The sequence below is a fragment of the Anopheles coustani genome, chromosome 3, assembly GCF_943734705.1.
Source record: "Anopheles coustani chromosome 3, idAnoCousDA_361_x.2, whole genome shotgun sequence".
In the NCBI taxonomy this organism is placed as follows: Eukaryota; Metazoa; Arthropoda; class Insecta; order Diptera; family Culicidae; genus Anopheles; species Anopheles coustani.
In genome coordinates, this window is record NC_071288.1 from 53,690,864 (window position 1) to 53,705,938 (window position 15,075).

Here is a 15,075-nt window from a genome sequence, read left to right on the forward strand (position 1 = left end):
AAATATGTTGTTGAAATTTAACCTCTACTGACGACCCGGTTGACAGAAATTCAAATTTTCTGCTGCTGTCATGTACTTCCAGCAAGAGTCCCAGCAACCTCCCAGCAAGTCAAAATTTGACGGATCGCCCATGTATTGCCGCACACATTTGCATTGGTTTGCTTGGTGGTGTGGGTGAGACTAGCTCGCGTGTAGGTGTGTGTGTGTATGGTATATTCTACGAATGTGATATTTTCTTCTACCCGCAGAATGCTGCGGTGAAATCAAAACATTTGTTTTTTGAGAATTAAGTCATCGGATGTTTATTATTCGGATATTTGCGATCACACTGTTTTCTGACTTACCAGTGTAGAGTTCCGGCCTCTGCAGTGGACTTGCCGTCCCAGAAAGATCCAATTCTTAACTGCATATGCGATCCAGCTCATGCACCATTCGACGCATTCTTTAGCTTTGGTTTTCATTCCTAAAAGTAAAAAAAAGTTAGAATGTTACTGATTTAAAGTACCTAGATTTCCATCATTTTCATACGTTTATTAGTTTGTTCTTACCTCAGCAGTATTAATGGCACGATCATAACGCTTGATGCTCAATGCACTTGCGCCTGCACTCTGTGATTGCTATGACCAGAATGCGCAAATACATGATGCTGTGGTTGCTCCAACAAGAAACACACTCACATATCTCAAATACTATTCGTACGTAAGTACGTGCCTATACGCGTATAACGACACAGTAAGCATTTGGCGATAGTTTGGTGTTGCATGGTTGCAAAGGATAGAATATACATAGGACGCATTCGCACCTTTTCTCTCCCTAAGAAAACGACCAACGCACACATTCTCATTTCTATTCATAGAGTTAAGGGGGGGAGAAGTACAGATTTTTGGATGCGGGGACCCAAAATCAGGGTGAACTGACATTTGTCGTCAACCGGGGATGATTTCCTAGTTAAAACATAGAAGGATTTTTAAATTTCCCGTTTGAACGGGAGGAAAAAGGCAGCTTTAAGTATAGGGTTCGAATGCAAATATTTCGTACAACATTCGATCCAACAACTATTTATATATACTTTTTGGCCCTTTTTAAAGAGTTATTTATAATACTAATCCAGTTACAGTGAGTTTGCAAGGGAGCAGGAAAACATTTGCACCAATTGATTGATTTTTTTCAAATTTTTACAAATGACAATGAATTGCTGTTTGTTGAAAAGGGAAAACTATAGGTTGGTTTATTTCTGGCGTGCCGTATGTCTTGTCGGAGCACATTTCAAGCTATAGATCGTGGCCGCTTCCGCAACGTATCACTATCACGGACTGCGAATGCTATACTGAACTCTGTTGTGGGCTTGCGCGAAGTGTGACGTTCAGTCACTCGAGCAAACGGAGTGTTGGATAATCAGTGTTTTGAGTTTGTCCTGACTATTCACCAAGCGTACCAAAATGATCCGGCAAATCCTGCTGAAAAACGACATTCTGGTAAAGCTCGTGGCTGCCAGAACCTACAGCCAACCGGCGGCACCTGCCGGTTCAAAAGGCTCGGGATCTCCGGCATCTCCCGCAGCACCATCCGGAGATGTTCCTGGGCTGAGCTCGCGGTGCGTGCATAAGAAGGACGGTCCGGTAGGACCGGGTGCTGAGAGGAATGGGACCTACAAAGTACCGGAGTACTTTAGCTATGACCAAACAAGCTACTTCGAAGCTGAAATCGAGATGTCCAAATTTCGTATTCCGCAACCATCGGCCAAGAACTGAGCAGTTCTGTCCATTGTTGATTGTAAATAAGCACAGAAGCGTTCAATAAACCGGATAGTTGAAAGTTTATAGTTTGAAGAATTTTGGACGGGTCGATTTGAAGGAAGAAAGAAAAATCTGTGTTCGATGTATGGAAGTGCGGAATGAATGAGGTAATGTTGTTGTAATTTTGTGTTGTTGGATTTAACATTTAAAAAAAATTAATATTTCTGACATTTTGGCAAGCTTGTCAAACGTTGAAGTGCATTTTAACCCCCTCCACCCCAACGTGACACTGTTTTGACAACCCGAGGTCGCAGTAGACTGCGTAGCAGCGAAATCATTGTCCTGATAAAATCGAATTCCTACTGTTCTAAGTGCATTGGAAGAATTTAAAGTGTTATCGAATATACCCCACGCAAAATACTCTTCGCACAAACTGCAGTTAACCGAAAAGCGCCATGACGAAGATGGATATTCCATTGAAAACCAAATCCGACGCCACGGACACCTTCATTCAAAACGAGAAGGACGTTGAGGTGAGAGTACGGGCTCCAAAGCGAGTGCTACATTTCAGCGATGGTACGCTGGAAGAGTACAGCGACGATGAAACCGATCAGGTGGATCAAATTGAGGCTGCACCAGTTGATGAGGTATGTTTTAAACCATGGAAATTGGCACCATTTTCCATAAAAGGAGGGGTACTACGCAACCTGCTGCTGCTGATTCATAGCAACGGCGCGTTGTTTATTTTCACGGAAAACATATTGACTAGTGTTGGCAGAATCGGGATTCGGAAGATCCGAAGACTCGATCCCTAGACGGTTTCCAAAGTTTCGAATCCCAACTTGACGGATTTTAAAGATTTGTTTCTATTGGGATTGGGAATTTGTTCTACGAACTACAGTCAGTATCCGACTTACGCGGATAATGGGGACCAGAGAAATCCGCGTAGGGTAAAAGTACCCATTTTGGCCCACTTAGGGAAGGGTCACCACAAAATAAATCGTTGCATTAATTGTACCGATCATATCATGACAAACTGGGTATGATAATGTAGAGTAGCTATCTAAGCATGCATTAAAATTCATATTTTTTAGTTTATTTGATGTTTTCACTGAAAAATTATCAATTTCCGAACACACTTTTTGTCGCTATTTTGGCCCGCTATGCTTCTATTTTGGCCCACCTGTGTACCAGTTTTGGCCCACCTGAAAAATGCCTTTTTTATGTGTTTTATGGTTTTAATAATCTTTATAATAATTTAGATTGTGCTAATAACTCTTACTTTTGTTAAATAAGTAAGATAAAATGTTTAGTTCGATATTTTAATTTCCACTTTTTTCCAAGATCACCGGATTTTCGTTTAGACAATTTCTGACAACCAGCTGTCAGTGTCAAAATGCATACAAATTTCGTTTCAATCGAAACCAGATTTCCTTGCATCTATTTTGGCCCACTTTTGGATCGAAATTAAAATTATTTCTCGTGCTCTAAAAATTCAAGTAACGTTTTGATAATTCCTAAAAACGCTCAAAGCTTTAGAAAAACATTACTTCAGAATTTTTTACGCAGTGGTTGCTTATATCTCAAGGTGGGCGAACTATCCGCCTACGACATGGTTTTTTTGAAAAAGAGACAGCTTCGTAGTTTTAAGCGATTTTCTCTACAAATGTTGATGCAATCGCCTCCAAATTTGGTATTTAACAAGAATAAATTGACCTCAACACTAAAAAAAATGTTAGGAGGCATTTTTATTTGAAATCATTGAAATAATTGATCTTCTTTCTAAGTGGGCCAAAATTACATACGTGGGCCAAAATACCCTCACTCACCCTATCTCGAATTTCCGCGTATCTCGAATATTGCTTGACACATAGTTTATACTAGGAGGTAAGAGATCGAGCTCTTGTGTACATGTATCATAGGATAGTCAATTTTTTTCTTTGTCCATTAATATGAATGCAATGCAAGCGTATTCAAACAACATAAAATGCAACAATCGAAATAAACAGCGTAATTTATGCAAATGCGTAATTTACATATTTATTCGTGTGGTTGTACATCTCAGGAATTTAAATCGATGTAATAAACCCAATCTACTGTCAAATTTTGAAAACCGCGTATCTCCGAATCCGCGTAAGTCGAGAACCGCGTAACTCGAGAACAGACTGTATAACTATTTAATGCCTCAGTCAGTTTCAGCAACAGACCTGTCAATGAAAGGTCTTTTGAAGACAGATAACTCTGTACAACAAAGATTCTTCTGTAATTCTTAGTTTATGATAAATAATTGAATGGGGCGTAGGTACAGATTCCTTTGGGTTGGTATTTTCTGCTGAAACAACAAATTTGTTAATAACTTTATGATCGCTAAACCGATTTGAGCATGTGACCCGGTCTAATGAAAAGTCTTTTCAAAACACAAATTTGTGTTAAATAAGGTTTTTCTGTCTTTTCTAATTTTCGAGAAAATCAATTGTGTGCACTATTTCGAAACAAGGTACTCAAGCCTCGGAAACTCAAGGAAAATTTGTTTGCTTTTCAAAGGATGAAATAAACTACGGATAACGTCATGATTTTGAATACAATAGATTCAGGCGAGCAAATAACAAAAATCGCAATAAAATCAAGGGGATTTTAAATTAAAACTCTGAACAGCACTCACTAGGCATCATGCGGTCAATGACCAATGGTCACCAGGGGGCGCTGTTGTTAAAAATAAATTGAATTAAATCCAACAAATACGTAACTTTTTATTGCAGTCCAAATTAAAATGGAGCGAATGGATGCGTTACAAAACATACAAGCTTGGAAGCACCGTCCTTGCCGGGTGCGATTACGTCGGGGAAGGACTTGCGTCGTTTCTGGGCATAACTACTCCGAAATACAGCTACGAAATTGAAGAATTCAAGCGAATGCAAGCCGAGCAGGAAGCCGAAGATCGGGCGATTCACACGTTTGTCGAACAAAACCGCCCTCATAACGGAGACAACAGTCATACTATTGCACAGGGACCAAGCGGAACAAATGCTGATTCTTTGGGGAAAATGGATGTAACCAGTACTGAAGTTTGCACAGAAAATGAAATTCAAAAATATTAAAACATCACACACGATCCTAATACTGAGGATTATTATGACCAGATCAAACTACCGAAATTGTCACTTCATCGAGGAATTTCAAAGTAGAGTGTGATGTTATTTGTAAAAAAAATTATATATACTAAGAACTGTACCAATCGTTTTCCAACAGCTTTGGAGGAAGGAAAATATCAATGACGCTAAATCAAGGATTTATTTATTTATTTTATTGAAATAAGCACGTTTTATAGTTTAATGCAAACGTGTGAACACTTGGATAAATTTGGCTTTCTACTGTCAATTTTTCGGACACACAGAGCTGTCTTTCCGAAATTGAATACTATAATTTTATGTCTCATTGCATTCACCAAGGATTAGTATGTAACATAAGTTAAATGAACTGCCTTTTTGGTTTGAAAATTTGCTTAAATATAGTTGTAAGGAACAAAATTTCATGAAATGCTCGACCTCTACAAAGGGAAAATTTATTGATTATTGTGGAAATAAAAATTATTCAATGAAGTGATTAGTTTTGTCTAACGGATTTAAACTGTTCGCAAGATAACAGTTACTAGAAAGGTACTCTTGCTTGCCCTGCGTTGCCTGTTGTGGTCGCTCCACATTTGCTCCCCATTCTCCCGCTGTCTGTGGAACCTATTTTCAAAAAGAAGTGTATTTCGTATTTGTCGATACTGTATCCGAAAGGTAGTTTGAGGACCGAATTTGTAAAATCAAAAACCTATTTCTCTTATGCAAAGGCGTTGTGATCTCAAAAGATGGCAAGCCGAGAATCCGTGAACACATAGGATCCGCTGTAAAGGAGATCGTGCGGTTCTTGCGGTTTCACTCCATTTATCAACGTCATACGTGTACGCGGCCCTGGCCACTGCCATTTTCGTGACCGGGGCACAATGGGCGGCAAGACACGGTGGGGCGTAGTGAATGGAGCACTAAAATGTACAAAATTGGAAGTCTTTCTCATGTATCGGTATGTGGTTAGCATGACCTCAAACCTCTCCCGGACAAAATGGAAAAGTGGTTCCACCGTCAAGCATGTCCAGCACTCTTCGAGGACACGTGGTCCGAACATACCCGCTTGCCCGAACATGTACGTACACCGTTCGCGTCGAAGTAGCCTGGGGCGACTTTGAAGAACGCATACGTACGTTCACCTGCGCTCATACATACAAACACACCCATTCGCAGGCGGATTGCGATTTTGGCACATAATAAATTATGTGTACCGCCAACCCCCGCCGGTTGCGGTAAGCACCTTCCCTCCAGTGCCCTCTTCCATTCGAGCTACCCGAACGGACATTTGTGCGCGCGTGTGTACATAAACCCTTCGGCTTGGCTGGTGTGAAAGGATATTTGATCCTTTTATATTTATGTGAATTCAATACCAGAGGGAAATGGTTGTCGAGGGAAAAGGGTACAGCAGCGCATAGGGTCGCAGCTGGTTGGCTCTTTCGCACACGATGTATCGCGATGTAACACACGCTTCTTCTAAGCATTTCCAGCATGCACGGTTGATCCTTTCCTCTACTATATGTTTTGTTCTCCTGTGTTGCCCGCCACTATCTCCCTTCGACGAACGAACCGAATGGATGTGTTTTCTTTCTCTACCCTGCCTCATATAATCGGCCTCAGATGTGGCCAAACATCCTCCGACTGCCGGAGGGACCCAGTTCCAGTTGTTCGCCGGGTTTCGATCGAGTATTATCAATATTTTTGTCGTTCCACGGAAGGATGTACGCTCCGTACATGCCTACGGCGGACAGGAGTGTGAGTCCGGTTTTGGCTCAGGGGGTGTGTGCTACCCTTCGATACCGAACATTAATCGGCCATTGCGTATGTGGTAGGTGGCCGTATGCAGAGCGGGTACGTTGCGCACTGAACGACCTCCGTTGTCTAGTGCACGCAAGGTTAATTAACATAAGTCTTTATTTATTCACCAAATAAATTAAGAGCTAGTTATTTACTCTCAAACATCGCTCGATGTGTTGGCCGCAGTCTGGACATAAGCTTTCTCGCTCACAGTTTTTGGGGTTAATTTGCATTGCTGGCGGGGGTGATTTATTTTGATCGGCTATGTACATGCTAGAGGTATGGGTGCTCTCTCGAATTGTAATGGACAGCGAAATACCCCAATGTCCAAGCTTTGGTAGTTTTCCGCCATTGCCAGCGTTTCCCACTAGCGGAAGGTGGTTCGACTCTGCACTTTGCGGCGGAGGTGGACGTGGAGCACATAAATCCTGTCGCATGTGTTGATCCATCGGACGTGCGAGCATGCATGTGAGGAAAAGCGAGACGAACCCATCGTGCCAATGCCAGCATTGTTACGTAACGCGCGCGGCCGTTCTAAGGACATTCGCCTCATCCAGTAAGGACACGCCCCTGTGCAGTGTGTGTCGTTTCGCTCGCACATATTGGCACACACGCATCCCGGCGCACTCCTTTTTGTTGTTGTTATCCTGTCGGTGCGCAAGGATGAGAACACTCACGCAAACGGTGAGCACTCACTCGGTGGCGGGCAGAATTCTGCGGATCCGATAGTTTTCCATCTAGTATGCTACAACGAGCGATCAACCGTTACGTACCGACTAACTTTGATGTGTGGAGTGTTTACCACGTGTTTATGATGCATAGGATCGGCTGCCGTAGAATTTTGAAATGAAAATTTATTTTAATTATTAACTACAGATGTAAGTATGAGGTTTTCCTTTTTGAGGAACAAATGAACTATAGCACATGTAGAACATGTCAGTCATATTCGAAGAAGTTTTATTTAAAAATAGGAACGGAGGCAGTGTTGTAAATAGCGAATAATCAGTAAGTAATTCAAAGCTTATTTATTATTTAAATTTCTGCCATAATCATGATATGAATATTGACGATAGAGGAAAATATGTTTTGTTCAATTAAAAACAAAATTGGTGACGTATTGTAAAAATCATTAAAAATGTTAATATACAATAGTTAAAAATGTATAAAAGATTAATTGATTTTGAGGTAGATAAATTTAATTTTTAAGGTAAAAGTTATGAACGGTTCAATGCTTGGCATGATTGTTTTTTTTTAATCTAATTTGAGTGCAAACGAATGTACCATGAATTCATGCTCATTTTATATTTTCCCCTATCTTTTGGGTCGCACATTATTGGTAAGTTAGGTATTTGAATTTGCATAGTATTTCAAATAATTTGGAATGAATAAAATGACAACTTTGACCATTATCCTTTGATACGAACAGAAATTGTAGAACTATAATTTCGGAATGGATCACATTTATAACAGGTAGCCTAATATGATACCCGGGTTTGATTTTCCGTAACATGAATATGCTTTACTTATGCAGTACACGATTCGGGTAGGTATTTTTTCAGGATCATCGGACCAAAGATATGCAAATACACCAGACTATCCATTTCCCGTTGACCCTGGACTTGGTTCGTTTTGTCTATGAAAAGCAGCATCATAATAAATTTCAAATTATTGGCCCTTTGTAGTTTTTACGCTACTAAAAACGGATCTACGATCAAACAATAGTGGTTCATTTATTATTACGCAAATCATGCTGTTGTCCCTCACCAAAGCTGACCCGTTCACGCCCGGAGAAAGTGCCGACGGTTGCGGCTCTCGGTGCAACGGTAGCCTGGAGCCTTTTCTATTAGGAAAAACCAAAACCTTGTAACCGTCGTCCTCGAGGCCCGGGGCAAACGGTTTCTGGCTGGCTGCTGGTTCGGCACTTTATTTATGTAGCGAGGCGTAGAAAATTTTAATTTTCATTTTATACATTCAGTACCCCTTTCCGATCGTCCACGGTATCTCCTGATCCTGAAAGGGTTTTGCATACGCATCCTTAATCAGTGTCGAATCCGACGATCGGTGGCTTTGCCAATCGGCCATTCCATCCCGGGATGTTTGTCCCGAGCGACTACCTGTCCGGGTTGAATTAGAGATCTGGGTCTCCGGTTAATGATCCCTAGTTGCGTGCGATAGGATATTTCACCTTTTTTTTCTTAGGTTGAGGCCTAAATAACAAAGTGTAGCACATTTGGGCATGTGTGCCGTTGTGAGGGGGTTTCGAATTTAAAAATGTTTTGCGTATCTTCGCGCAAGCACAGCTAGAAGCGCGTTAACCCTTTCAACTGAGCCTTAGAGTCCCGGACCAGGCAACGATATTTCGCATCACAGTGTCATCAAACCCCGGGTATCCTCCGTACCGTTCCCCCTGCCCAGTTAGGTTAGACTTTTTGCCATTCGGTTCCGGCAGACCCTTCGGGTGCTCTAATTAAAAAGATTGGCACATTTCAGGACCACCTTTGTGGATCGCTGGACCGCGGCTCACGATCGCTGCCTGGCAGGTAGTCGTCGGTATCGTGGAAGTCGAGGGAAAACCATTCCATCATGAAATCCACGGAAAGGGGTTTGGAACATGTCAGGCCGGGTGAAAACGGGGATTCATTTCCGTTGCAAACCCGGCCCCCGACGCTGGCAGTAAAGGGTTTTGATGACAATTTGCATACGGCGGGAGGTTGACTGTGTGTGTGTGAGAGAGTTGTTGTATGTCGAGATCCTGGTGGGCTTATAAAAACTCGGTTCATTCTCGTATTCGTCAGACGTGACACGTTTGAGGCGCTGTTTGATGTTTGATTGAAAGCTTCGAATGGCTTCGCCGTAGGGTTGCGAAAGTCAAACATCACGGGAAGGGTACAATCCGTGCGTTTAAAATATTGTTGTCCCTGCGGGATGTAAAGGAAAGGATTTCAAGGAAGGAAGAGAGGAATTAACGTTTTAAAATTCAAACATGTGTAACAAATTCTACAATCTACATACTGATAAGTTATTTTTTTCAATGATACTATTTCTTAAATAAATTGGTTAGTAACGTTACAGTTTCAATAAAAATAAACATAAGAGTTTAGAAAACAGTTCGTCATAATTCCTTCAACTCGGTTATTATACATTGTTCGGAAAAACAGTTACCATATTATGTAGATACGATCCGATCTGTTGTTTTCAATATGGCACAAATTTTCTGGGCCTGTGTTTGATTGCTCGCCAAACCACAATCCGTCACACACCCAGACAGTGCCACAATCACCGACCCCGGAAACCGAACGACACAAGTTGTCGGATGCCACGCAGTACGGTTCATTGCATTCCAAGACGTGTTGGCTTCTTGTTGTACGGAATCTATAGATCCTTTTTATATTGTTCGGGGCTACCAAAAAGCTGTTGGATGCGGTCCAGGGGAAGCCAGTGCATCTCACCAAAACGCGTCTTGGTGCAACGCCCGTTTGTCAACCGTCGAGAGCAAATGAGAAAACAATCCGCGCGGTTTAACGGAATCACATTCCAATCAGCCAGATATGTGGCATGTGTGTGTTTGTGTGTGCCGCATGTTTTGACACTGGCTCCGGAAATCCTGTATTGGTGTTCGATTCAATTTTCTTCGAGATTTTCTCGGAGCGCTGGAATTTCAATCAATTCGATTTATTCGGGTGGTTTAGGAGGTTTTGCGTGGTAGTTGCTTGTATTTGGGTGGCTGAAAATCCTGTGGTGGATTTTCTTGCGGGATATTGTTTTGGATATTGAACTGGAATCGAAAATCTTACAAATATGCTTCGCTGAGCTTTAAGGAGAAATAATTGGCATTAAGATATTTTATTATAACAAGAATGTTTTAAACATCCGAGTGTAACAATATTACGCAACCCTTTTCCAAATATATCAAATAATTATAATCAAGCTGACTTGGAAATACTAATAGGTATAGAATGAAAGTGTCTAATTTATCATTAATCATGTACAGGATCTGTCACATGCAGCAACCTCACGGTAACTCGGGAAATGATGCGGTTATCCGGAGGTATTCGAGAGGAGGCACAAGACACTCATTAGCGACCGCGTACGACGCACGAGCCTTCCGTTAGCTGTCTCTACAATCCATAAATCAATTTTCTTCAATTTCCCAAACGCACATTAAACGCGTACGCCCCACGAACGGGTCGAGTAATGGCGGACGTGCGGTCATTTTCCATGTCCTCCTGGTTTGACCAATTCGTTTTGATTTAGATTCACTCCCGGGCCCAGGATGGATGGTAAAGGGTGAATTGCATCTAGTTATTCCACGCTTTCTTCCGACGGGTCCGTCTTACGAATCACCAATCGCACGCGAATATCGCGATCGTTGTAAAGGGTTCGTCCTCGGATATGCCCGAAAAGGGGTCACTCCCAGTGCATTAAACGGCGGCAAGGCGCGAGTCGGCTCGCTACCTGGCGAACCCTTGCTGGATGTAACTTTTTTTGGAAGACCACGAGCGATCCCCTGTACCGATTAGAGGCAGTATCCTGAAGTGGTCAGCACCATCCGAATGGTTGCAGCTGGTCAGCCAACCATAGAGCACCGCGTTTGGGTCGCCGGGAAGTGCTTTATTTCGCCATTTGATAAAATATTTTGAATAAATTAATCCACTGGCTAGGGATGACCACACATACACACGAACATAGACGAGAGTGTGAAAGAAGGGTCCGGATGGTCAACGGTGACCTTCTCCCTGTCCAGGCAGAGGTCAGACCCTCTGTCCAGTTAGTTTGACAACGTTGAGGTAGCTCTGATTTCGATTAGTGCAGGGCAAAACCTGCAATCCCTTTCTGAGGGAAAATAGGACCATGTTCCTTCCATTCTTCTGGGCATTTTATTTCCACGCGGGTTGGGCTTACAATTTTATGATTAAATTTTATGGTCCCAACCGGGTGGCTCGGTTCCCGATGTCATCGCATTGACGGTGGACAACGGTGGAAACAGACGAGGTGCTTGACACTGGACACGTTTCTTTCCACACGTGAAAGGATTAAGAAGGAAAAGTTCAAGACGTTGTATGCTACCGGGTAAGGTTTGCTTGCTCTATTCCTTCTGCCTTGACCATCGTCCGGTTGAAGGTTATGTCAGGGGTCAAGATGTCTTGGCATTAACACGTGGTAGAACTAGGTGTTAGATGGTGCCGTATAAGGGGCATCGAGTGTTTTACGTCGATCCCTTACTAAGATTGGCTTTCTAGAAACGTCTTATTTCAAATTAAGATAATTGCAAAAAAGAAGATTGAGTTAACATTAAAGAGTAAAATATACGAGACTGATAGATTTTAAATTATTCGTTCATAGATTTTTAAAATCTTTCGACTGAATTAGTTTAAAGAAATTCAAGTCTAAAATTCACAACTGCTAAAGCAAATCTTATTAGTGTTAAATCCGATTAATACTAACGATACTCTTTTGGTATTCAGTTGTTAATGGCAAATTCCAGGTGTAATAAATTTGGATCGTTAATTTCTTCTTAACCAGCTTTAACGTCAGTGGTAAGCCTGATGAATCGTTGTGCGTACAAAATCTTACATGTCAGGTAGTAATATCCTCATAAATGTTTTAATATTACTCTTCAATGTCCTCAGTCCGGAAGAAGGCGCATGTTTCATGCCGTTGATTCAGGGTACTTTCTTACAACAGTTTAGCGGTTAAACATCCATTAGCATGAGGACTGTTATTGCAAATAGTTCTTTCTATTTATATGCCTGTAGATTTAACACTAAATGATGCTATCGTTAGCCTATTTAACACCAGAAGCTCTAAACAAACTATGGTTTAATCGCTTAAGGTTTGGTGATTGAAAAAATACAATAATAATTGAAAATACAATAATAATTTAAATCTTATGCAACTGTTTAAACATACATAAAAACCATGAAGTTTAGCCCATAGATTGTGGTTTGATTGCTCAGTCCATGATTTTTAAAGTGAAACATAGGATATGTTTATTTTTAAACTGAGAAATTCCTTTAAACTAATAGATTGCATTCGGGATATTATTTCAGTGCATCTAAAATGACTCATCTGTCACGGTGAAGGTACTAAAGCAAACGATCGTATATAGTAGGTGGTTCCGACTGGCGTAGCCCAGCAGCAAACTTGAGGTATGCAGTAAAATCTTAAACCGTTTTGGAATGAACTTTACTCCAGACTTTTGAACTTTAGCAATTAAATCCCTTCTCGCTGCGTCAATCAATGTACCCTTTTATTGCATTCATACCTCAAGTTTCTTCGAAAGCGGCTGAGATTCTGTTCCTTTTTGGCTCCGTTCTTCAAAGCTGCTCCGATGGATGGCTTTTATTTCGTTGATTTACAATCCCCCAGTTTCGCTACTCCCAGCGCTGGAATTTTCTATACTGCCTTTTCATCTCAACTAGGAATGGGTTTCTTAGGAAACGTGGAACATTGAGAGAAACTTTGCACGAGTCTTGTTCAGGAACAGGAAATGTGAGCTTACAGATCAGTAGCAACGACGCATGGGAACACATATTACCTATTGCAGTAGTCTCGATCCATCCAATCGAGAGAACACACATGCATAAAAGTCGAGAGCGTTACATGTTCCGGGTATCTGGTTTCGGTTCTAGATGGAAATCGGTTTCGCTAGCATTGGATGCGAGACGGATAACGCAGTGACGTGGTCACGTGGCAGAAGATCAAATGTCGTAAGGTGTTCCCAGCAGCTTCCTTCATGTGTGCCGAGAAAGAAGTCCAATGACTCGCGTTGGTTTTGCGTTAACAAGTTTTCCACATAATACACGACCGATTCCTTCTTTGATGGTGTATGTTTACGAACCCATCAATTTTCACCGCTCTTCAGATCGAACTTTTCGCGATAAATTTTTCTTCCCATGAGGCGAAGTTATTCGGGTAATATTTTAGAACCCCGTTCAAGGGACTTCGTTTGCGGCAAGATCGATGTTGGTGGTGAATGATTGTTAACGGGCGTCCGGAATGAATGAATTACGACTCTTCGTAATGCACTCCTCCCACGGTCGTAAAATTACGTACGATATGGAACGTATACGATTTTACACTAATAGATGACGATATTGGAGAACTTTATCATGTGTAATATTATTTTCCATTCCGGTTAGAAAATCGGCCCATGAGTACTAGGGCTCACCACCTCGATGACGTGGGTTCGAATCCTAACCGAGAGCGAACAAGTCTAGTAAGCCCTTAACGGGTAGGTATGACCAAGATCGTCGTTACGCCAAGAAAAAGAAGCAGAATATTATTTTCCATAAGCATGATGTACCACGACAATGACTACCAGGGTTTCTCTAAAGGGAAGATCGGATTGAAACAGGTTTCTCGGGGCGTTTGGGATCTTGGCGGGATACTAATTAAAGTCAATAAAAACATGCCACACGCAAAACAGCGTCTTCCAAATCAATAAATCTTCCCAGCACAAGCCGTTCTCTGGCCACCGGTCCTGCGCTAAATAATTCATAAACCGTTTATTGCTGTTCAGTCCAACCCTTCGATTCGTTCGGGAGGACGCTTAAGACATGCTTGTAAACATTGGCCTCTGGCAGTGATGACCAGAGGTGCTTTCAAGGGTAAAAGAGGTCCTTGCGAATCGTCCGTGGACATCGTACTGGACATTTAGCTTCGGTTCAGACCCCTGCTGGAAGGAAGTATAACGTGTCATGGGCAACGAAAAAAACAAGACGCACTTTCAACCTACCATTCGCTCGGAGTCCCTGGTGACCGGTCACTCGTTGGTCAATTATTTTCCGACTGCGAAGAACTCGTTCTATCCGCTGGACATGGCCCAATCGGTGGGGAGGGCTCGAATGCCGCACAAGGGTTATAAATGGCTTGATGGAGAAAGTGAGGACGAGATCGTCTAGGTGGTCAGGGGTCCGATGGGAATGTTTCTACATTTACTGACCCAAGGAAGCGGCAAGGATATTGCGTTCGGGACAAAGGAAAGGTTCTTAAACGAATTTTCTCACCCGTAAAGGAAAAGCTAATTGAATTGTGTTGTGGTTGATTCGACGGCATGGGAGATATTCATGAGAGTACTGGTTGTTCACGAGTGGTTTGAATGGGTTTGCTACGAAAGGAAGATATGATTTCTTCTGATTTCTTGAACTATTTGACCCTGTTATTTATCCTTCTGAACTAGGTTTAATGGTGGCCCAAGCTACATCGCTGAAATTTTAGATCTCTGTTAAATTGTCTATTAATAAAGGAAAAGGTGCTGAAGAAATAGAAGTTTCATTCAACCTGATTAATCATCAGCAACGTGTTTCCAAGTTAGTTGTGTTGCTTCAAATGTAAGAGTTGGCCATACAAATTTTGTCAGTAAATTAATTATGGATTTTGCTTGTAATCTATTGTCATAAATTTTCCTTCATACTGGTCTAAGCAGTTTTTAG

The 15,075-nt window shown here is 41.8% G+C and overlaps 2 protein-coding genes across 2 annotated transcripts; both read left to right on the plus strand.

Annotated features, from left to right (window-relative positions):
- Positions 1-1,264: 1,264 nt before the first annotated feature.
- Positions 1,265-1,814, plus strand: LOC131258674 (uncharacterized). The gene has a single exon (XM_058260033.1). It carries the CDS (start codon positions 1,440-1,442, stop codon positions 1,749-1,751), a length of 312 nt encoding a protein of 103 aa, XP_058116016.1. The 5' UTR covers positions 1,265-1,439; the 3' UTR covers positions 1,752-1,814.
- Positions 1,815-2,042: 228 nt separating this feature from the next.
- On the plus strand, positions 2,043-5,335 carry LOC131272788 (protein FAM177A1). Its single transcript, XM_058274643.1, has 2 exons — positions 2,043-2,383; positions 4,496-5,335. The coding sequence occupies exons 1-2, from the start codon at positions 2,192-2,194 to the stop codon at positions 4,832-4,834; spliced, it is 531 nt and encodes a 176-aa protein (XP_058130626.1). The 5' UTR covers positions 2,043-2,191; the 3' UTR covers positions 4,835-5,335.
- The last annotated feature ends 9,740 nt before the right edge of the window (positions 5,336-15,075 follow it).